General features: G+C 36.3%; 1 protein-coding gene across 6 annotated transcripts in view; it reads right to left on the bottom strand.

The window, feature by feature from the left end:
- WASF1 (WASP family member 1) overlaps positions 1 to 23466 on the bottom strand; it is an 87488-nt gene that overhangs the window by 17731 nt on the left and 46291 nt on the right. For 4 of the 6 annotated variants that reach the window (XM_053939492.1, XM_053939488.1, XM_053939490.1 and 1 more), the window contains exon 2: positions 11440 to 11600. In XM_053939492.1, coding sequence (XP_053795467.1) covers positions 11440 to 11572 — 133 coding nt within the window. In that variant the 5' untranslated portion in view covers positions 11573 to 11600. Of the gene's footprint in view, positions 1 to 11439; positions 11601 to 13997; positions 14162 to 23466 lie in introns of all 6 variants that reach the window. The other 2 variants (XM_053939489.1, XM_053939491.1) reach the window with 1 other exon arrangement.

Raw genomic sequence — 23466 nt, 5'->3', positions numbered from 1 at the left:
ACAGGCAAATGATTTCTTACTGTTTTAATTAAGTAATTCTAAGATGCACGAGTATCACTTGTAACAACCTGTACTTACTGAGCCCATTAAGAGTCCTTTAGAAAAGCAAATAGAAGTTAAATACTTAATATGCAACTTATTTATCAGAAATGAAATTATTTAATACATTACAGGACAGATATTCAGCTGCCATAACATTTAACTATGCTGATATGCATGGAACTGCACAGCTTCTTGGGTGTTTCTTAAATGAAGACTTCCAGCATCTGAAGCTGCTCCTGTCTGAGCGATAACTGATCTTTAAATTTACCTCAACACTGTTCTCAAAATGAAGCACAGCTTCCACTCCTGCTGTACAGAGAACTTCAAAATAAAGGAAAATCTAATATTCACATCTAGATAAATTAGAACCAGCCTATTCAAAAATACACACTAAAACAATCCTACTTTGAAGGCTCAAAATTCTAGTAACTGACCCATTTACACTGAAGTAAAAAAAAAAATCCAAACAACCAAAAAAATCTCCTTTGTTCACATCAATGAACATCATATTTTTAGCACAAAAGAGCAGGAGATTCAAATATTATGAGAAAAGGATCAGTAATGAGTTATTCTTCTAGATAGTTCAACACTGTTCTCAAAATGAACACTGTTCTCAAAATGAAGCACAGCTTCCACTCCTGCTGTACAGAGAACTTTAAAATAAAGGAAAATCTAATATTCACATCTAGATAAATTAGAACCAGCCTATTCAAAAATACACACTAAAACAATCCTACTTTGAAGGCTCAAAATTCTAGTAACTGACCCATTTACACTGAAGTAAAAAAAAAAATCCAAACAACCAAAAAAATCTCCTTTGTTCACATCAATGAACATCATATTTTTAGCACAAAAGAGCAGGAGATTCAAATATTATGAGAAAAGGATCAGTAATGAGTTATTCTTCTAGATAGTTCAACACTGTTCTCAAAATGAACACTGTTCTCAAAATGAAGCACAGCTTCCACTCCTGCTGTACAGAGAACTTTAAAATAAAGGAAAATCTAATATTCACATCTAGATAAATTAGAACCAGCCTATTCAAAAATACACACTAAAACAATCCTACTTTGAAGGCTCAAAATTCTAGTAACTGACCCATTTACACTGAAGTAAAAAAAAAAATCCAAACAACCAAAAAAATCTCCTTTGTTCACATCAATGAACATCATATTTTTAGCACAAAAGAGCAGGAGATTCAAATATTATGAGAAAAGGATCAGTAATGAGTTACTCTTCTAGATAGTATTCCACATACTGCTTCTAATGCTCTCAAGACTCCATGTGAGTAGTCTGCCAATGTCACTGGAAAAACCCCACCAGACTACACAGCAGAATGTGCAGCCACACTTCTGAAATACAATGTGATAGCTTTCAAAACTTTCTATGATACTGTGCATATGTAATTCATGTACTGTTTGTGCACTTATGTTGGTTTTGGAAGTATAAATCTCACAAATTTCTAACTACCTGCTTTGCACTCAAGTCCTGACAGGTATAAAAGAAAAGGATAGCTGTGGAAATTCCGCCTTTGGTGAGCAATACATCTGGAAGTATACATAAAAATGAGGACATTTTTATATAAACACATCAAAAGAACAAAAATTAAATCCCTACAGGTACTGTGGAAACTACTTAAAGATGCTGTGTAGTAAACACAAGGCCAGCACATACCATTTATTAAGACTTAGGTAACAGCAATAGAAAACCAGCATGACTATACACAATGGAATATAAAAGATGATATCAGAACAAATGTACAGAAGAAGAAAATAGAAGAGGAACAACTAGCAAACTAACAATAAATATTCCTTCAAAGACATAAGGGATAAGAAAGCCTGCCAGGGAGTCTGCAGAGCTGACTGGCAATGAAAATATGAAGGAATACAGAGAAGACAAGACCCCTGTGGACAAGCTAATTTAACACCTTCCACTGGTGTCCGCTGAAGAGAACTGGACAGACCCTGATGCCAGAACTCATTGTGGGAGGCTCAAAGAAACTGAAGGGACTATATAAAAATTACAAAACTAAAGGAATGAAATGACCAGCAAATATTAGGAACAATTGTATTTGTACACACTGAAACACACAACAACAAGGTTCAAATTTTTTTTCATGGAACATCTTGAGAGCTTGAGAGCTACAGACCCATAAGCCTGACATCCATACAAATTAGTATAGATAATTATGAAGAACTGAATTAGCAGACATCTGGATGATTCATGAAGAAGAGGCAGCATAGATTTTGTAAAGGGAAATTCTGAATGGTTTAGAAGCACATAGAGAGCTATGATCTACTGAGATTTCCAAGAGGGTTTAGAAAGTCCCTAATCAAACGATTGGGGAAAACCTAACAGATGGGGCATACAAAAGAAGTGGCACAGATAAATAATTCCTCAAAAGGTAGAAAACAGGGCATAGGAATAAATCACCAGTCTTCACAGTTGGGAAAGGAGAGTTTTACTAACTTGCTATGCTGGAATCTGTGTTAATTAAGATATGTGTAAATTACTTGAAAAAAAAATTAGATCAAAGTTTGCCAATGATACAAAGTCATGAAAAAGAAACACACTGAGCATTAGGAAATACAGGCAAACCTCAGCTGGTTGGAGAGACTTCCAGGCTGAAAAATGCTGGAAGCAGGAAGATTAGTAGGAATATCCTACATGCTGTCTTTCTCTCATTCTTGGGGCAACTGCTAATAGCCACAGCAAGAAGCAGATCAAAGGCACTCCCATTCTGAGAACCTTTGTCTCGTAGCACAAGTCCACAGAAAAAATATAGATGGAAAGTTAGTAAAAGTCTTCTCAGCTGGCAACTCACCTAAGACTTTCTAATATGCGTCTTGAGACTCTGAAAAGTTTATGTTCTTTAACCTGTACCTGAAGCAAGCAAAATTACTTAAAAATGTGATCCACTAAGAATAAGAATGTTGAAGTTTTAATACACAGATACTAAAATTTTAATGCATTTCACATAATATGTTCAAAAATATTAATTTTAATTAGATAACTGACATAACATTCAGAGACATACAAGCTAAAATTAAAATAAAATATAAAATATCATGTATAGAATAGAAAATTAATTTAGGAGCCGGGCTTTAAAATCCAGTAACTTCCCTTTTATACGTGTATTTTGAGGCTAAATTTTTACCTGTATCATTTCATCAAGCTTAAAATTCATCTGCCTCATTAACGAGCTCCAATTGCAAATAATTTGTCTTGGGTATCTTTTCAATACATTGCATACAGCCACAAACATACTGCAAAGAATAATTTGCCTATGCTTACGAACACTAATCCTCAAATAGGAAATACATTTAAAACAACCTGTCATGTTTGAAGTGGTATGCCAACCATGATGTCTCCACCTACCTGTGTGTTGGTGGTCTCTTTCTTTAGCCAGAGGTATATTTAACCAAATGCTTCCTCTAGCAAAGCGAAATGTTTGCTTTTTGTGAAATGTACAACTACCATTCCAAAGAACACTATATGTCAATGTATAAATATGTACATCACACACATAACCTGGTATTTGTGTTGCCATCTCTGTGTATTCTACAGGAGTCTATCCTCAGTTTTGAATGGATTACAAAGGACACAATTACAGGTGATAATACTGAACAAAGTGTCACAAACTCAAATAAGTAAGTGTGAGAGAAAAGCACTCTAGTAAACAAAGCTGAAGTCATTCCACATAATTTATCGGTAATATGTCAGAAGAGTAAGAATGCAAAATTAATTCCATTATACACAATGAATATTCCAAAGTATCAGTAACACTTCAGAAAATTTACAATATTATGGGCCTGCTGAAAAACTCTACTCTTGTTTCACACAGCACAATAAAGAGAATTACAGTTCCCCATGACAATTATAATATGAACACCTTAGGATCCTGCTCACAGTTGGATACATAATAGCAGATCAGAAAGATCAGTGGTCTTGTTTGCCTACGAAATTAAATGACAATATAAACATCTGCAATCAAATTAATTCAATGTCTGTGAAAAGCTTATTTTACTGTATTTGCAAAACCTGCTTGGCATTTATTTTTATTAAGAGAACACTTAAAAAAATTAAATAAGAGGATACATTATTATTCAGTTTTAATTAAGGAATTTATTATTCACCTTATTATTCTTTTCATAACTTTTTTCTAATGTAACTAAGAGCTCTGATCACAATTAAACCTTCAGTAAGAAAGGCATACAGGAATGCAGCTCTTGCTGGTGTCAGTCAATATCCTTTTTTGTGACAGACAAATAAAATGTCTTGGAAACAACGTTCTGTCCTTCCTCCCCTCAATAACATGCATGTACTTTGATGGCTTTTTGAACAATTATTTTTCTGACTTTTAAAACACACCTATGAGCTGAAAAGAGAACAGTAGCTAGTAGCTACTAAATGAAAATAGAGTAGAAATTATACTGCTTACTGCCTTCTTCATTTCTTTGAAATTAAAACCACCAAAACATGTATCACCCACTCAATTTCCATTCATTACCATGGCAATAAGTGTACAATGGCTTATAAAATGTCAAAAAAAAAAAAAACCAAACAAATACTGATCAGTTTTTCAGTGCTTTGCTTTCACCAAATATTCCTTCTAATTTGTTTTATCTCCTAATTTCCCCCTGTAATTTCTTAAGCATTTGTCCAACCTCCCTGTCTTTTATCCACAAATGAGTAGTTGCTAATTATCCAACACATTAAAATGAAAACATACTAATGTAAAAGAAATGGGGTTTTTTATCTTGTTTTAGGGGACTGGGTACATATCAGATGAACTGAAGTCAACCACAATGTCCACATCAGGTTCTGGACAGTATTTCAGTCTAATTAAATAAAGCATGACAAAGAAATGTCTTCAAAGACTTTATTATTGTGTTGTTCAAATTCTTAGAACCATAGCAAGGATCAGGGCATACACTAGCAGTCCTCAAATCCACCTGAACTCTGGCATTCTCAATGCTGGATCTGTTGGCAAACCCTAAGGAAAGGCCATTTAAATTAATCATTTTGAAACACTAGATCAGTTACCAACAGATTTAGTTACAGGCTCTCAGACAACGAGTGGGACATGAGTCCAGAACCAGGACTTGTGGAAGAAGTCACTTCTTTACTATCCTTCTGCATTGTTAAAGAAAAAGAGTTCCAAACCCCAGCCTGAAGCAGCACCCTGCAGATCTGTTATGGCACTGGCAGCCTTTGTGAAACATGGTCTGAATTTGATGTAGCTACCTGGAAAAACACATTCACTACACACAGTGCTCAGTGCCATAAACCAGCATCATTCTGTGAAATTCAAGAGGATGACTGATAAAACTCAGGCCAATGCAATATGCAGCAAGCAGGATATTCAAAATAAGACAATTGTTCAATCTTGCCAGAAGTATTGATTTAAATTAACTTAGATTTAAGTGATCTGTCAGACTTCTGGGGCTCAGTGGTGTGTGTGTGTGTTTGCATATTTTAATGTTTAGAAACCTAAAATCTAACCCAACACATTTGTTATTGAACTAAATTATAAAAATACATAATACATTAAATATGTAGTGACATTATTAAGTACAAAGTATAATAAAGAGTTGTGTCACTAAAATTAATATTAATACTATTTGATATTAAAATAGTAAATTGATATATTGAATTACATGAACACCAAAATAACAATAGCTTAAAAATATAAGTTTGGCAATTAAAAAAATATACATAAATTGGTAAAACATCTCAAAGAATAAGCTTAGAATTTAGTCTGTTACCCATCTATACACTATTATTCCTTGATCTCTATTATTTCATTCCTGTTCACACACTATACAATATTTTTGTCCGCTACATTTTCTAAAAAATAAAGATACAGAACAAGAGTAGCTGTAAAACATGTCATGTCCCACTGCCCAATCCCTTTCCAATATACTTACACCGTGCAAAATTACATTATTCACTAATGAATAGTTCCTTTCTACACAATATAGTGTATTTATTAGAAAATATTCTCTCAGGATAATTAGTTACCACATAAGCCACTCGCAATATATAACCAAGGCTCCTTTATACAGCAAAACAGGAGAGGTATTCTAAGTCTATTAATACATTTTTCCTCCTTCATTATTTCTGACATATAATTTAACATATCCATAGCCTGTTGATTCAGCTTCAGATCTTCACTACATAATTTACTTTCTAGAAAAAACCGAGATGTATCTGAGTTTGAATGTCTGGGCTTATTTCTCATCAGGATCATTTCAATCTCACAGCTACGTGATTAGGAAACAGACTAAAACAGACTAAAAGCTAGGAGACTGAACTTGGAGATAAGAACCTTGGTAGATCCTTGGGAACTTCTTTGGTTATGGCTGAGCAAGCTCTGAAAAATGACATACTAAATACATAGCACTGATGCTAATTAGGAACTTTCATTATGAAAATGTGAGGGCAGTCCACAAGCATTATAGTAGGAGTATCAAAGTACTGAGGAGACAACTTGATTCCTTTAGCCAGGAAAATTGAACCAGATGTTTATCAGACAACCTAACCAGGGCATCAAAAGTATCAAATAAACTTCGTTAAAGGCCTTATCGAGAGCAGGTCTGATGGCTCTTGTTGACATCCAAAAAGAAGAAGTCAGCCTTCAAAAATCTTTAGCCATGGAAGTTTGAGATACCATTTGTTACCACCCACTGAGGATATTATCAAGTAAACTAGCTGAGATTACCATTATGTATTCAGAAATCTGTGAAAGAGACTGCTGAGAGCTGAACTTACGTGGAAAGCAGCAGTGCTAATGATCATTTTACAGGGAAGTCTTGCTCTTCCTTTCATTTCCAACACAACCCGAAATTCTTTATGTAGGCAAAGAATTAATGTAGGTGGGACTTTTTTCTGCTAACACACAGTGGCGTTCAGTGAAACTTTACTAACCCCTTGCTCATCCTCTCATTACCATTTGGGATGGACACAAAACAGCGTTGCATTGCCACTGCTGCAAAGACAACATCAAGAAATCAGATGGAAGATTTTGAGAGGTTAGGGTTCTCTCAAGCTGAGTTAGCCTTCAGTTTTCAAGTCCATCCGTTTCCTTACCCCCTTGTGTGCAAGAACACTTGTGTTCCCTGGCAACTGTAATAATAATGAATAAAGAGGAGTGACTAATGAAGAAAATTCACAATGAATGTCTTCCTGAACACACTGAGAAGGAGGATGGGCAGGGCAAGATGCAACACAGGGGCTCTGGCATACTGACTGAAGCTCTAGCTGCAGATCTGCAGACACTTACTTCCAATCATGCAGCATGGGGAACCTTACCATGTGCCAAAGATGTTCACACACGGTGAAGAGAGAGGATGGTCTTTGAGCTCAAGAGGCCTGGTTCTAAAAATTAGTTGCAGTCCCAACACCTTGCAGCTAGGTATTTCTGGAGAAATATTTCCCACTTACTGAATGTTAATTCCTTAAGTCATGACAAACTGAAGGTTTTCCTGAGCTGAAAAGTGTTTCTCACAATATAAGAGAAAAGTGTCTCTCACAAGATGAACGCTTTTGGGGAAGGCATGGTAAGCAAAAAATAAGAAAGAAAACGTAACCACATCTGAGAAGAAAAAATAAGTTAGGCTTTCACTCCTGAAAACTAACAAATAAGGGGCAAGGAAAAGAAAGAATAAGACGAACACGCTAAAAATAGATATACTACACAGAAAAGATAGAAAGAGGGAAAAGGCTACAAAAGGTTCAATGTTAAGTGAAAATTGTTTTCACTAACATATAAGGCACTCCAGCTTAGCAGAATTATGCAGCATTCTCTTTGGTTATGCAGAGGTAAATGAAAAAATGAGGAATGACATCTTGCTATGATTGGATAAAATGCCTAGTTTGAATGCCTGCAATACAAATATTCATTAAAGGCACATACTCAAAAAGAGAAATGTTCTCCTCCCTAGATGGAGGTGTCAGAGACCGGGGCTGAGAACAAACCCCATCAGTTAAGTTTCTTATGTGGTATGGAGATTCTGTTTCCATGGAACAGCTGAATAAAAGGAAAAACAAGATTGGTCAATAGCTGTGAACAAAATGAGGAGGCTACATTCACACAAGAGAACTATTTATCTGCCTTCTAACAATGGCACAGCTGCACAATGCTATCAGTTGTGTTTCACATATGCGGGAATGTTATGGCCTGACATACACCAGCGTATAGAGAGCGCTAATGTATGTGCAATATTGCTGCAAACACTAGGTAAGCACTTCCTCAAAGCTCATACTGTTAGAAAGAAAGAAATACGGGGAAGAATGGCTAGGAAACTAAGACAGCTGTTGCTGCTGTCCAGAGAGTTTCTGTTCTGCCACAGTGCTAAGAAAAGCTGTCAGAAAACAGATACTTTTATGAAGTAAGAGAAGACTGGGAATAGACAGGGGAAAAATTACTTACTGGCAATTTTGTATGTGTATCATGACAGACTGACATGTTTTCATGCTTCAGGGATAAAGGCAAGGACTATCACTGTAAGCAGAAATAAATATTTCGTCCTTTGATCTCTACTTCTTTTAAAGGTCAAAAAATTTCTCAAACTCAACAATTAGAAGCAGCACATCAAATAAACTATGAAAGGTTTGATAATTTTTATGGAGACACATGGTAGTTATCACTGACCTAGTGATGTAAACCTCTTTAAATTTTATACTGAAACACAGAAAAACAGAATTCCTGTCATTTCAAAGGTATTGTTTCTGCTTGTATATCCTATTTAAATGTATCCAAGATCATAGAAATACAATCTTGTTCAGGTTAAAAGACCTCCAAAAGTCATCTAGTCCAATATCCTGTGCAAAGCAGATCCAAGTAGATCCAGCTGAGTTGTTAATATCTCCAAAAATGGAGATCCAGTGACTCACATGACAAAACTCTATGCTTATTTTTTTCTCAATAATGACTTTTGGTATTGTTTAGAGTACTGGTGGCTCCAAGCCCATGACAGCACTCTTTCTCCACATCATGTCAGAAGAAAGGTTAAGACTGCCTGGTCCTGAGAATCATAACCATAATGGCAGAAGATTGATCCTTTATTTGAAGGTAAGTAAATGAAAAATCTTAGACACAGAGATGACTGATTGTTAATCAGGTCAAAGACCATTCATTTAATTTTGCATAACTTCACCAGCAAAAGCAAAAGCAGCTTTAGTTTAAAGGAAACAAAACCCTACCAGAGCTCTCAGTTTCCACCCTCAGAGTAAAGCTCATTTTGTCTACAACTTAAAGGCTGATTCTCAAACATACACATTATCCATGGAAAACAAAAAGGGAAGGACTGCAGAGAAGCTGGTTGCCAGGGGACTGCTGCAAAACCATGCCTGCTGGCTGTGACTCACAGGCAACTACTCAAATTTATCTGCATGTCAGCAGACTTTGCTGTACACCCCTAACAGTGACACACCAAGCGAAGACTGGTTATTTGGGTTTAAGCATGTGACACAAAATTCCTATTCCAGAACTCCTGAATATTTTTGAATTTGTATTGCTTCTAGCATAAACAGGCAGAAAAGCTAAAAGAATTCTGGAACAAAATACTTTCACAAGTACCCAAACCTTTGTAACATGATTCCCATTTTCAAAGAAGAGTCTTTAGTACTGCTGAGAAATAAGGACTAGTTTGCAAAACGTGTTCTATTTCAATTGCAGGAAAAAAGTCTGGGTCTTTGTTTTTGTTGAAAACACACACAGTATCAGACAAAAACTTGGTATAAACACATGAATGCATGTTTCAGGGAAGAACCACACTGCTTTTACAAAGAGGAGGTATACACAGTTATGGTTACATTCTCTTGCAAGTGTTTCTCTGTGCTATATGTTAGGCAAACCATGTAATAAAAGTGCGAGCATTCAACAGATATTCTTAATTTGGTTTTTTCTTTCTTAATTGAGTCCTTTCTTTTCTAGTATTGCTTCATCCTGACCTCCTCATAAGCAGCAGTACATACAACATCAGATATAAGATCTGTTTACTAAGAAAACATAGCAAAGACACCTGAATCTCAGTAAGTGAATCTGAGACCATGCTGTTGAGTTAGAAGTTACTGTTGGGTTTTTTAGGGTCAAATAATACTTCCAAATGAAAATGGCAAATAGATATTTGGCATGCCACCTACAAAAGCAAACTCCCTAGATGAAGCTTATAATCAAGTGAGAATTTTTAAAATAAGCAAACTAAAATAAAATAATACAACAAACATTAATAAAAGTGACTTGGAAGTGGAACCTAGTACATGAGCAGCTAGTTTGGGAAAGGCTTTTGGCAGAATGAAGCAAAACCACACATGGTGATCATATACTGCATCCTAATATGATATGCTCTTGGTTCAGTGAAAAGTATTCAAATAGTTATTTTCCTTTGTTGCTGCTGTTCATTAATAAAATGAACATTATTAATATGTCAACATTAACATATTAATAATGTTCATATTTATGTGCTGTAAGCATTCTTGTCTCAATTCCATAATTCAATGTCCTCAATTAAGTCTTCCACCTAATGGCACCCTAACAGTTTTGAAAGGCTGCCACAACAGACACCATACAGTATTATCATCAAACCAATAATTAAATCAATCTAATCAACAAATTAGGCTACATCACCTGTGACTCTAAAAAAATGATGGAACTGAAAGAGTTTTCACACTTTAGATGTACATTTAAATATTTAATGTGTTGGTAGTTTTAGTGATGTCCTAGTGGTTCAAAAGCACTTGTAGTACTGGAAATTCAAAATGTGATCATGCTGGTTCATCTAACAACTTTTTAAGTTGCTGTAACTTAAAGAAGAAACAAGCCAGAGATCAGTCTTTTCAGCAAAACTCCTTCAGTGTTTCACAGCTTGAGAAGTATTCACTCCTCTCAAGTGCACCAAGAGTACAATTGTTGACAGAGGGAGAAGAAGGAAGAAAAATCTTTAACTGTTTTAAATACCATATAATAATTACATTTCTGGGTATACTATTTCAAAAGGCAACTCCTCTTTTTTCCTTAATGACCACAACATGACCAAGGGTTTAAGCAGAGAGAATTAAGCAACCAATGATATATTTCTCATTAAGTCATATTCCCTACTCAAGAATTGCTCTAAGGTTAGCAATTACTGACTTCATCAATTACCAGCTATCATTTCCTGTCATATTCCTCTGGTAACAGAAATATATGGATGAAGTGTTTTAAGATGTGCTGCTAGAAAAGGTCCTAGTTTTCCTTCACAGTCACCCATGCTAGACACCACCCACAAAAGCACCATATTCCAGACCCAGTGACAATTTTCTACTGAGAAATTGAAAAGGTGTTCATACTTCAAACACTGTGACTGTAAAATATATTAGTTCTAAATACAGCTATTAAGACAATGTACTTACTTAGGCTGCTCAGCTGTCTGATTATATTTGCCAAGGAAATATTGGTGACACATTCCAACTCATTCTTGATACCTCGGGGCAGAGCTGTGTGGCACAAGTGCCTGGGGTCTATGTTCCTTTTTACCAGCGGCATTCTGAAATGTATCAGAGGACCAGCAAACCTGCAAAGAAAACAGACACAGTACTGTTATAATTTTAATTGTAAATATTTTAAATTCAGGTTATGTCTGAAGTTAAATTGACTAATCCCAACAGATAAAAATAGCTCCATAGTACTGATGGAATTCCTTGCTCTGTGAGTCCCTAAATATTTTCTTCTATTCCCAGAGAAAGATTATTTCATTCTCTCTCTTTAAATCTTTATCTGATTCAGACTCCACTGAAGTGACAAGTAATTTTTTACAGTTTTTGTTTTTTCTAAACCCCCCCACCCCCCTAAAAAAGACAGGAAAATCTCTGCAGTCCAAAACCATTAGAACAAGATTGTGTTCTTGATGGACTACTTCCTTCTGCAGTGCAAGCAAAGTCCAACAAAAAGTCCTTTTGTTATGAGGTCAAAGTCGAACTAGTTGTTGTCCATTATAGTCGAAAGGTAGATATGATTCATTCATTGTGTCATGCTACCAGCAGGAGTCACCCTTCTAATCTGAACATCACTTCTAAATCATACATAGTCAAGGTAGGAAAAGAGAAGATGTTGCCCTTCCCCCTACACTGCTACTGACAATTAATTCAGCTAACAATTCATCCTCCAAATATGAAAGTCTCCACAGTAGACTCGTAGTGCAATACCCTCCAGGACTCGGAAATCCTACCCCTTCACACTTTTCAAATTCAAATGGTAAATACAGCAAGAGTCTTTACTAGTTCTACAGACAGCATAAGAATTGTCTAAGGCTGTGAATCCCAGGTTGGTAATTTTCTGCACCCATGACACTGATTGGAAGGAGTTTCCCAGAGGGCAAGTTACATCCCTCATCTTATTAGTGCTGCTTATTATTTATTTTTATTACTATATTATTATTATCTTTTATACTGTATTATTATATATTATATTTATTATATATATTTATATTATATTATTATATTATATCATTATATTATTATTACCCATTTACTAAAATTCTTCTTCACAAAAAACTGATTTCCTAAAATTCTGTATTTTTCCATCATTTGTCATGTAACACTCTGACAAGACTCCCACTTGATACACAGTGAATGGATAAGTTTAATGTTGGTGTAACTTATTCTCCCTTGCCACTGCAGAAGAGATTACACTTTCTCCAGACCAAAGGAAAACAGCCCTTCCACAACACAACCCATATGCAGCTCCTCAGCCATCCAGCCTGCCTGTTTCATCTGTCCTCTGCTTAGAAGTCTTACCCTAAAATGTTCTCAAGATGCAGCTGGTTCTTTGTGTTGAGCCACAGATTGCACTTTCCCTACAGTATATATTCAGCCACTGTTATCCTCACTTGGTCAAAACTGAGAGGTTTTTTTTGCATAATAGGGTAAGATAGAAATTTTGCTGACCTAGAATGGCACAGTGAATTAGAAGATGCAAAGGTGACTGTAAAGGAGTACTTTCACCTCACAGACTGCTTAGATTTCTCCTTGCCTGGTTTCCTGGGAGTATATTCTTTCACTGAAGCCAGGGCTCATAGCTGATGGACCCAGGTGGGATCCTTAAGTGGACCTGAGAAACACCTCTGTGTTTCCAGGATCCGATTGCATCTCGTTCATTTCATTTTATCATCATGTCTACCACCCTTATTTTCTTCACAGAACAATCGAAAATACTCTATGCTTTTTATTTACTTTTACTTTCTAGAAATATCCCAAATCTTTCTAGTCACTAAGTACCTAAGTACTGAAAAGCTAGACTTTACACACAAACCAAATAAAATAAAAAGTGCAAATCTGAATGCTGTCTCAGATGGAAGCAATGAAAAAGTGCTCATGAATGCTTAACTATAGGTTTGTTATCATGGTTCCCCAACAAAAATAAAGGAACCATTCTGTGCCTGTCAAAGAAACACAACAAATGATACGTGAGCAATGTTCTACAGAAGCAATTAAATATTAATTCCAAAGTTGAGCTCTTTCTTGATTACTGCTTTAATGACAGTGTTGCATGAATTCCAAGTAGACAAGTCTTTTAAAGATGGTGCAAACAAGTATGTAAATAAACATTCTCACAGAAAAATTTCACACTTTCAACATTTTTCTAATATCTGAATAATGCTGTTGTGGCTGTCCTACACAAACACATAGTATAACAAGAAAAGGTAGCAGTAGGAGCAGTAAGTATGCTAAAAGGTGTAGTTTTCAAAGTTTGGAAGGGAAACAAACAACAGAAGATATAACTGACACCTTCAAAAATATTCCTAATGTTTGAAAACTATGCAAAGCCTAAAGAGAGGATATTTACAAAACAAGGGAGGCAAGAAAGGAAAATACCACTTAAACACGCTTAAAACAAAGGAAAAGGCATTTCACACAATGTTCAATAAATTCTGAAACTAATTGCCACAGGATGCTCTATACAACAAAAGTACCTGCTGGTAATTTGTCCACTACGGACCTCATATTCTTTGCAGTTTGTTGCAACCACTAGAAGGTCTTGATGATTCCTTCCCAATTGTAACTAGTGATCCCAACACAGGGAACAGGTGTGCAACAGCAAGTGGAACTTTATTGTTCTCACACAATTTCTTCACTCCTACAAAAGATATTTTTCCTAAAGTAGTTCATAACAAGAAAGCTGAAAAAATCAGAAATCACTATGTTTATTATGTAGCTTTAGAGCTGTGAAAGAGGAAAAAACAAAAAAGGCATTGTTACAATATTTTCTATCCTTTAGGCAAAATGCAAAAAGAAAAAAAAAACAAACAACAAAAACGCACACATCCTCCCCCCCCACCCCAGCTCCCAAAGCATGCATTACCCAAGCCACTAGGGCAGCAAAGGAAAAATTCATTCCTAGATCATGAAATCCTGTTACCATGTCACTCCCAAGTAAGCCCTGGAAAGTGTTCATCACCCCAGGCAGGCAGAAGAGAGAAGCAGCTTGTCAGTGCATAAGAGGATCCCTCGGTTGAGAGGTTACATGACACCTCCTCAGAGGTTTACAGCTCTCCTCCTGTCACACAGGTCTCCCTCCCCTCAGCTCCACTGCTTCCCAGCTCAGAACTCAGGAAGGCAAGGCAATCCTCAAACACAACTACCCCCTCTTCCTTGCAATTCCATGCAAATCGTTGGAGGCAGCTATTCTGAAGTGGCACTAGTTTGCACTCAGTTAACTGGAAGTACTTTACTCCATAGTGATCTTAAAATGAAACTCCTCCTTGCAAAAAGATGCCAATGTCATTTGGAGAGCCACTATTGAAAGTCTTCTGCCCCACTTCCTATACATCCTTTGAAGCACTCTGAATCCACTTGAGAAGCCAACTCTAATCTTCTTTGCAAAACCCTTTGCTACTTCATTTGCACAATGGCTGGCACAAACTCATCCCCCTCACATGTTTCGAGTATGAGTACAGAATACAACTGTGTGTACATAACAGCTATACCTAATGTTTTTGCTAAGCTACTATGCTTTCATGTGTCATTTTTCAGGAATTAGGTAAAATGCTCGAGTTGCTTTTCAATTAGTTCATATTACTTAAAAAACTAGCAGAACAAGGTACTAAAGAGAGCTAATTAAAATGTTGTCAGAATAACAGACTTAACAAGATTTGACCACACTTCTTATCAAAAAATCAAGTTGTTGAGTGTGTTTCCCAGTCCTCTTCAGCTGTTAGGGATCTTAGGGGGTGAGTGAGACTTCTCTGTCTCACAGTTCTCAAGCACTGCTGGCAGTAGCTCAGAAATCTCAGAAACCTGCTCTTAGGGTACCTGCCCCCCATGGCCACAGCCCCTGGCTCTGAGCAGGACAGTGACCCCGGCTGCTGGTGCTCAGAGAAGGTCCTGGGGAGCACTGGGGTAGGAAACAAGCTACCACTTTCCATTCAATGCCCTCCTGTAGAAATATTTCAGAATTGCAAAGATGTGGGGAGAAATGTTACGTGATTTACTAGAAGCTTGTGAAAAATCTGAGATGTCAGTAGTCACAGTAACGATTCAGGTTTTCTAATGTGTATAGTAAGACAAGTAGCAGTGAAAACACAACAATAAGGTGGGGAAAATGAACTAACCTGCCCCACAGTTTAACTAAAAATTGAATTACACTTCAGTTTCATTTTCAGATGACTAATGAAATTTCATGATCACATGGTTTTTATTAATGAAAGTTTACTTCTAATTAGGTTACATTTCATCCTTATGAAAAAAGTCATTATTTTCTTAGCATTAATGAAAGATATTAATCTATTATTTTTTCTATAACGTGCTAATAATCCAGCACTGAATGTCCTTGCTTTGATGGAGTCAAATTTATATCCAGCCATTTCCAGAGTATATCTTTAGACCTCAGTATTACAATATTACTTGTAATTTTCCTTTAACAATGTGCAACAGCAATGCCTTTCATATGCCCCATTTAATTGATCACGTTCCAGCTGCTGGCAGAACAGACCACGGTTTCAAATGCAACAATCAATTTAACACTTCCCCCACCCACCCTAGGAAACACAAATAGAATATATAATAGTTCTTATATTTGCTTACGTAATCGTGGACTAACTGCATCTACGCTATACACAAGCTAATAAAAAAACTTACATGTGTTAACAAATCTGGTAAAATCAGAATTGCCTAAGTTAAAAAACCAAGCTCATTCCCCTGGTAAATTTTCTTTTAATTATATTACAAGACATCATAAGTCATACCAGTTGCAGAAAATCCAAAGATGAAGTTCTTATAATGCACTCCTCTACTATGAAAGGTAAATGTGCAAAGAATTTGTGTTCCTTGTTTTTCTGCAGCTCTCACTGCAAGATCAAGATCAGGTACAAGTTTAAGAAGAAACAGACACCTACAGTGTAGTGTCCTTCAACAAAATAGGCCACAACCACCTACTGCTGAGTCAACATAACAATTTTAAAACTCTAAAGGTAACTAACATCCCTTAAAGGATACATCTCAGATCTGACAAGATGACAATTGACATCTTAAATTGGCAATTCCACAGAAATGGATTAAAATTACAGTTTTGAAATACTTTCTGTTTGTGAGCCATGTCGCAGAATGGAAAACCTTCTCCTTGGAACATTTCCCGCAAATCTCAGTCTTCTGCAACTCACTTTCAAAAATTTTTTCTAACTTCAACTAACTAGGAAAAGACTTTATTGCAACTACAAAAACATGTGAAAGAAAATAAATGTGGATTACTGGAATGTGATGTTGACATCGCTGCTCTTTAAGAATGAGCATAAAAATGAATCATTTGCATCTTAAGACCTCCTATACTAGATTGTCTATTCAAAAAAGTTGTGACATATTTATAGAATCATAGAATATCCTGAGCTGGAAGAAATCCATCACAATCACCAAGTCCAATTCCTGGCCCTGCACAGGACACTTCAAGAATCACACCTTGTGCCTGCGAGCATTGTCCAAACACTTCTTGAACTCTGTCAGGCTTGGTGCTGTCACCACTTCCCTGGGGAGCCTGTGCCAGTGCCCAACCATGCTCTGGGTGAAGAATTTTTCCTGATATCCAATGTAAACCTCCCCTGTTTCATGCTGTTTCCTCGAGTCCTGTCTCTACTCACAAGAGTTTGGTCAACCTAAGGAGCAATGTCTATAAAGGGCACAGAATAGAAGTTGATAATTTCTTTTTTCATTAAACCACAGAGTCACCACTAAAATATGTCATATTTCCTTTGTAGTCACAAATATGAAAAATACTGTTCCCCAAGTAATAACAACAACAATCTCTCAAAACATTCTCTATATATTCTGTTGCTGAACTGATGATAAGATTATTTGGGGATAGATTAATGTCAATGGGTCACTGAAGGCTCTAACTCAATAACATTCTATAGGATAGCATTTGATTAGCAAGACAGTAATTAACAGATTGCGAAAACCAATCTAATTCATATAACTATAAAATATATTTAAAATTAATTAGCAATTTTTATTCTGTATTTAATATTGACGGACTTCTGTATTGTATTAATTGTCTGGGGCAATTAGTATTTTCCTCCTATAGAAAAGCTGTAATCATCTCAGCACATCTGTCACATCAGATAAGCAGAAAAGAGAGCACAGTCACAAATACACGTAGGACTTGAGTTCTACTCAATCTCTAAGGCATAATTACAGTATTAAAAAATTATTTTTCAGCTACTACCGTCCAGCCAATTTTCTCTCAGGTGTGTATCACAAGACTACAGTCTCTCCCTATGCCTGTATGCACACCTGCACACACACCCGCACACTCATCTTTAAAACACACAAAAAAATATTTGAAAATCAATTCAATTTGATCACAGACACAGACTACAGCCACATCTACTTCCTTGTCAAACTTTAAAAGTTTAATGTTTATTCAGCTAAACAAATGAAAAAAAAAGGGCAAGAATTTTTTACACTGGAAAAGAAAAAGCTGTATTTTAAGCCCTATGTAGCTTGGGACTACCATGAATTAGTATCGCCAAAGAGAAGGCAATTTTGGCAAGCTATGAGTGGAAAGAAATTGAGGGATTAATAATTTGTATGCTGGCTTTGAAGAGCTTTGTCTGTGATAAATTAACTTTTCAAGAAAATCTTAAATAGCCATTGTCACTGAGATGGCTCTGGTGATGGCAGTGTCAGCAGAGTTCTCAGTATGGGCAACAATGCAAAATACAACTCCCCAGTAGTAATGCAACAAGTACAACCTCATTAACAGAAACAGCAGTGACATTTCAGAGGAGAAAGTTGACATATCTGTTCATAATTCCAGGGGCTACCTCAAGTTTGAGAGGGAACACCAGCATATTTTCAGCGAGTGAAGCTGCAATCTGGGTCAAATCAATGAGCTCTGTGTAACAAAACACACCATCATAGCAGGCAGCAACCACTCCCACCCTGTGAGTCCAGCCCTCAGGGCTTGTGCATCATTTCCCATTCCGCTGGGGAAAATAATTTACCTTTCCCCACTGGCTACAACCCAACTCTTTGGGCTTTCCTCAGTGTCCCCACTCACTTGTCTGGAACTCCTACCACCTGTGTTTTGTTCAGGCTGCCTCTGGCCTCTTTTGTCCCAGTATGCAGGTGGGAGAGGTTGTCACCATCATTTATACATTCCTCTCCTCTCCTCTCCTCTCCTCTCCTCTCCTCTCCTCTCCTCTCCTCTCCTCTCCTCTCCTCTCCTCTCCCTCTCCCTCTCCCTCTCCCTCTCCCTCTCCCTCTCCCTCTCCCTCTCCCCTCTTCAAACCCTCATGAAAAATTTCACTCTGATTACATGTTCAGAGCAAAAGCTTAAGGTATCCTAAATACAAGGACAGCATATTCAGGTCAATATTGGTTTCTTTTTCCCAATACAAGTGCAAAATGCAATAGGGTGAAATAAACAGCATGTGGATTTTGCAAATCTCATTCCTATTGTTAAGCAGAATTCCTATTAATGAAATGGAATTCACAAACAATTCAGAGTGAACCAGCTTACTAACTGTGGCTTTTCAAGACAGGTCCTTTTTACAAGGGTAAACAGCTTGATTTCACATAACTGAAGTTTTTTCCTTTGTTTTCAACTATGATTTTCCAGAATATAAACAAGTACCTACTGATTAGTCAATTTATTAACCATCAAATGTTACTTCCTTTATTTTCCACTACGTTCCCAACAGCTTCCATCTTACTATGGTGTCTTTTGAGTCATTCATGTCAACTTTATCAAACCTACAGCAAAAGCAAAAGAAAAAATATCCAGCCAACAATCATTACTGCAGTTGTCATGCCAATAACAGTAAAAATATCTCTGTTCGTCTTAATAAAGAAGTTATTTAAATCAAAATGGGAAAATTAAAAAAAATTAAAAACAAATCAGGTTTAACACTACCTATTCTGAACAGCAGGACTGCTGGGGGCAATAAGGCAGTAAGCCAGTTACACTTCTGGCTTACTGACAAGATTCAATGAACAAAATTAGATGTAACACTGTTTAGCATGTCTACAGCAAGAAACATTTAGACTTACAAATTTCCTTCACATTAGGTACGTTAAGCAAAAATAGAAATGAGAAAATTATAATGAATTTTTTGGTATAACAGCTTACTTCCAAAATACATATAACATAAAAAACACAGAATACACAAAGACTAAAATTTCTGATGAAAAAAACTCTCCTCAGTCCATTAGAAATTCAAATACACCCTTAAGGATTTCCAGATGTTAGATGTGCATTAATTGGTGTTTAGGCTTGGTTTTCCTTATAATTCTACTTAGTATTTTGACATGAAAACTTTTGTTACAAGTATGATGACCCAATCCCTTAATGACCTGTTATATTTTAAAGTTACAAAACAGTAAATAAACAGAAACCGGATAGAATAGAATTGTATTCTTCAAATCCAAACCCTAAAGGCACAAAATACTAATCACCAATTTCTTTCCTTCTAATATAGCACTGAATTACAGTGAAGACTTATAAAATCAATCTTTTGAATTGTTCCCAGAAAAGATGAGAATCATTATACACCAACCAGCAAAAATTGCAATGATAATTTACAAAAAAATTAAAATTAAAAAAAAATAAACAAGTGTGTCCATATATTAATGGAGAAATATTTAAGTCATATGGAACCACATCTCATGTCATTGTTAAGATATTAATCAAGAAAAAATAGTGACTTCTTGCACTTGTATTTCTATTAAGCTTTCTGAAGAAGTTAATTTTAAAAATAAAGAGCATATGCACAATATATTTGCATAACATACATGTACAGACACATATGGCTACCTCAAAATAGAACTATTTTAAATTGTTGTATGTAAAATTAGAAAAAGAGCTGCAAAATTACTGATCAGCATTACTAAATATTATTCAGAATAGCCTGTACTCATTAATTTTCTCCTAGTGAGCTCCTGTCAGGTCATTTGATTAATAACAATTTTGGAAGTATCCTGGGTTCTAATTTAGGTACAGCCAAGAATGCTTAAATTAATTTTTGATTACAAGTTTTTCTCTTTGCCCCGAAGGCTAAAAATGTATTAATGCATAACATAGTATGGAACTTGAAATTGCTTTTTGAGACCTATGTTTTATCTGATGACATTTTTTCTCTCTGCATTAATCTAGTCTTCCTGTTAACAGTTTCTAGGTATAGTGTGTAACACAAAAGCCCTATGATGGATTGCAACAGAAGATCTTTATTATAGTCTTGACAGAGACAGATAACTAATCCAGCATTAATTTAAAATCAAAACCTTAGTACCAGAACTAAAGGTACCTTCTCTGTGGTTTAAGTATATCTTATCATAACGTGCTACCTTTGAAAATTTTCTACAATTTTCCTTGAAAATAAATATTCCATACATAAACAGTTACCTCTGTTACACAGTCCTTTGCCAATCCAGGATAAGACCTATTACAAGCACTCGTGAATTTTAAACAATCTTACAAAATCTACCAAAGGCACATAAAAATCAATGCCAATACACGACAACCTGCTTTTGAATGGCCAATATTTCGTGGCAGCAAATGATAAATATTTAAAGGAAAGGTACCTGAACTCCCTGGCTGCTAAGCAAAGCAGCCTGGGGGGCGCTGGGCGGAGGAGGTGTTTCACCCTGGCCACGCTCCTCATCGGCGCGCTCCGGACAGCTTGCAGAGCTCCTCACGCCGAGGGCGCCCCGGGCTGGGGCTCCGCTGATCGCAGCCAACACCTCCCACGCTGCCCCTTCCAAACAGGCTGGCTCTTGCACCGAGGCATTAGAATTCAACACACAGTGCCCTGCCCTAACAACAAGGCTGTCCTTACAAAGGAAACACAGGCATGCTCCCAAACTGCCCTTTTTTCCCCAGACACAAGTGGAGAACCCCCTGAAGGCAAGTGATTAGGAAATAATTGTTCCTTTGGTACCAAGCTACAACGGGTAAATATTAAATTATGATGTGCCAAAAATGAAAGAAATGAGTTGCTGTGCATTGATGAGGAAAGGAAGGAAGGGGAATACAAGAGTCTGGGCATTGTGTTGATATTACTGATGAATCTGAGAAAGAAACTGCATATTAATCAAATAATAAATGATGTTGGGAATCTACAGTAGTAATTAGGCCAATGTGCACAGGGCTGTGACTAAGAAACATCACACAATGAAGGAGCAACTTACGAAGTTCCTGTATTTAATTCAGCAGTGATACACACTATATTAACTAGTACTCCCTTACTAAACTAAGTTACAGATCTCAGCAATGACTATCGGCAGCTTTTCGTGCCTCAAAACATTATTAGAGATTTGAAGAAGTGGTGTTAGCACTGCAAGAGCCACGGAGGAGTCATGTATTTAAGAACAAAATCTCCCGTGTACTTTATGCTATGGCACCAAGTGCCTAAACGCATTTTATGCTTAGATACCAAACCCACAAATGACAGATTATTGGGTTTGATTTTCTTTTTCACAGTTTTAAAGAAAGAATTAAGATATACCAACTATCAAGTGGTATAAAGATGTGTAAAAATCATCTTATTACTACTAGCTGAGCTTCTTTGTAGATTAATTTCCCCCTCTTGTGAACAATGAAATTCCTGAGAAGAGGATTTGTTGCAAAAAATGTCAATGCAGAAAAACAACACTTTTCCCTGCCTACTGCCATTTATGTTACTTAACATGTTTGAAGAGCCATGCTGCAGAAAAAAGGTATTAACATCTACAGAGAAATTGTTTACTTTTGAACTGAAATGTTATTAAATATTTCACAGCCCAGAAACATTGATGATGATTTAATAATGATTTATATAATCATAATATGTAAAATATAAAACTAAATACGATTTTAATGATTTCTACTGTGGCAGGCTAGAAATAGATCATTACATCATTCACCTGGTGTAACAACAAAAGTTGTTACACCAAATTAAGTGAGTTAAAGACTTGCTAAGTAAAGACTGGAGCACTCAGATGTGCCTGTTTTCTACGCAGTAGAAAGCGTCATTTGGGACAATAACTTTTCCATTCAAATATCATAATTTTAAATAGGATATTTCCAGTAATTTCTTGGGTAACTTCTTACAACCAGCTACACACCACACATACAAAAATGTGTCAATTCTTCCGCTTTCCTCTGAGCTTAGTTTGCCTATACTTTCAGATTACATACATTAATTATTATTTCTCATTGTAACATTCAGGTATTTATAGATGCCACACACTTTCTGTGCTACCAATTCTACTAAGTTATAAATTTCTGTTCTTATTTAGCAGGAAAAAAAATAAAATTGAAGGGTCCAGATGAGAACCACAGAGGTGGATCACAGGGCTGGAGCACCTCTCCTATGGAGACAGGCTGAGAGTTGGGTTGCTAACTCCTACAACACCTTCCAGTACCTAAAGGTGGCTGCAAGAGAGCTGCAGAGGGACTTTTTACAAGGGCACACAGTGATAGAAGAAGGGAGAATGGCTTTAAATGGAAAGAGTTATAGTTAAATAGGTATTTAATATTTAGATTAGACATTAGGAAGAAATTCTTCACTTTGAGGGTGGTGAGGCACGGGGACAGGTTGCCCAGAGAAGCTGTGGATGCCCTATCCCTGTAAGTGTTCAAGAGCAGGCTGGATGTGGCTCCAAGAAAGATGGCCTAGGGGAAGGTCTTAAACTAGGTTATCTTTAGAGGTCCTCTCCAGTACAAATAATCATATGTTCTGTGAATACTTTTAATTATGACATCATTTGTTGCTGTTGCCTACTCTAAATTTGCAACTGAATAAATTCAATCTTGCAAATTCTTTTTTCCCCCCAATTAAGTTTCTCGTTTGGATGTCCTTTGCAGGTCTGAGTTCCAGACTCTCAAACTCCTGGTCCTTTAAGTAGCTATTCTGGAATGAAATGAGATTCTTTACAGGATGACATTTAGAACTTGCAACAGTAAGTTTTTTC

The sequence above is a fragment of the Vidua chalybeata genome, chromosome 3 (genome assembly GCF_026979565.1).
Source record: "Vidua chalybeata isolate OUT-0048 chromosome 3, bVidCha1 merged haplotype, whole genome shotgun sequence".
Taxonomy (NCBI): Eukaryota; Metazoa; Chordata; class Aves; order Passeriformes; family Viduidae; genus Vidua; species Vidua chalybeata.
Note: the sequence above shows the minus strand (reverse complement) of the source record. Positions and strands in the feature narration are given on the sequence as shown.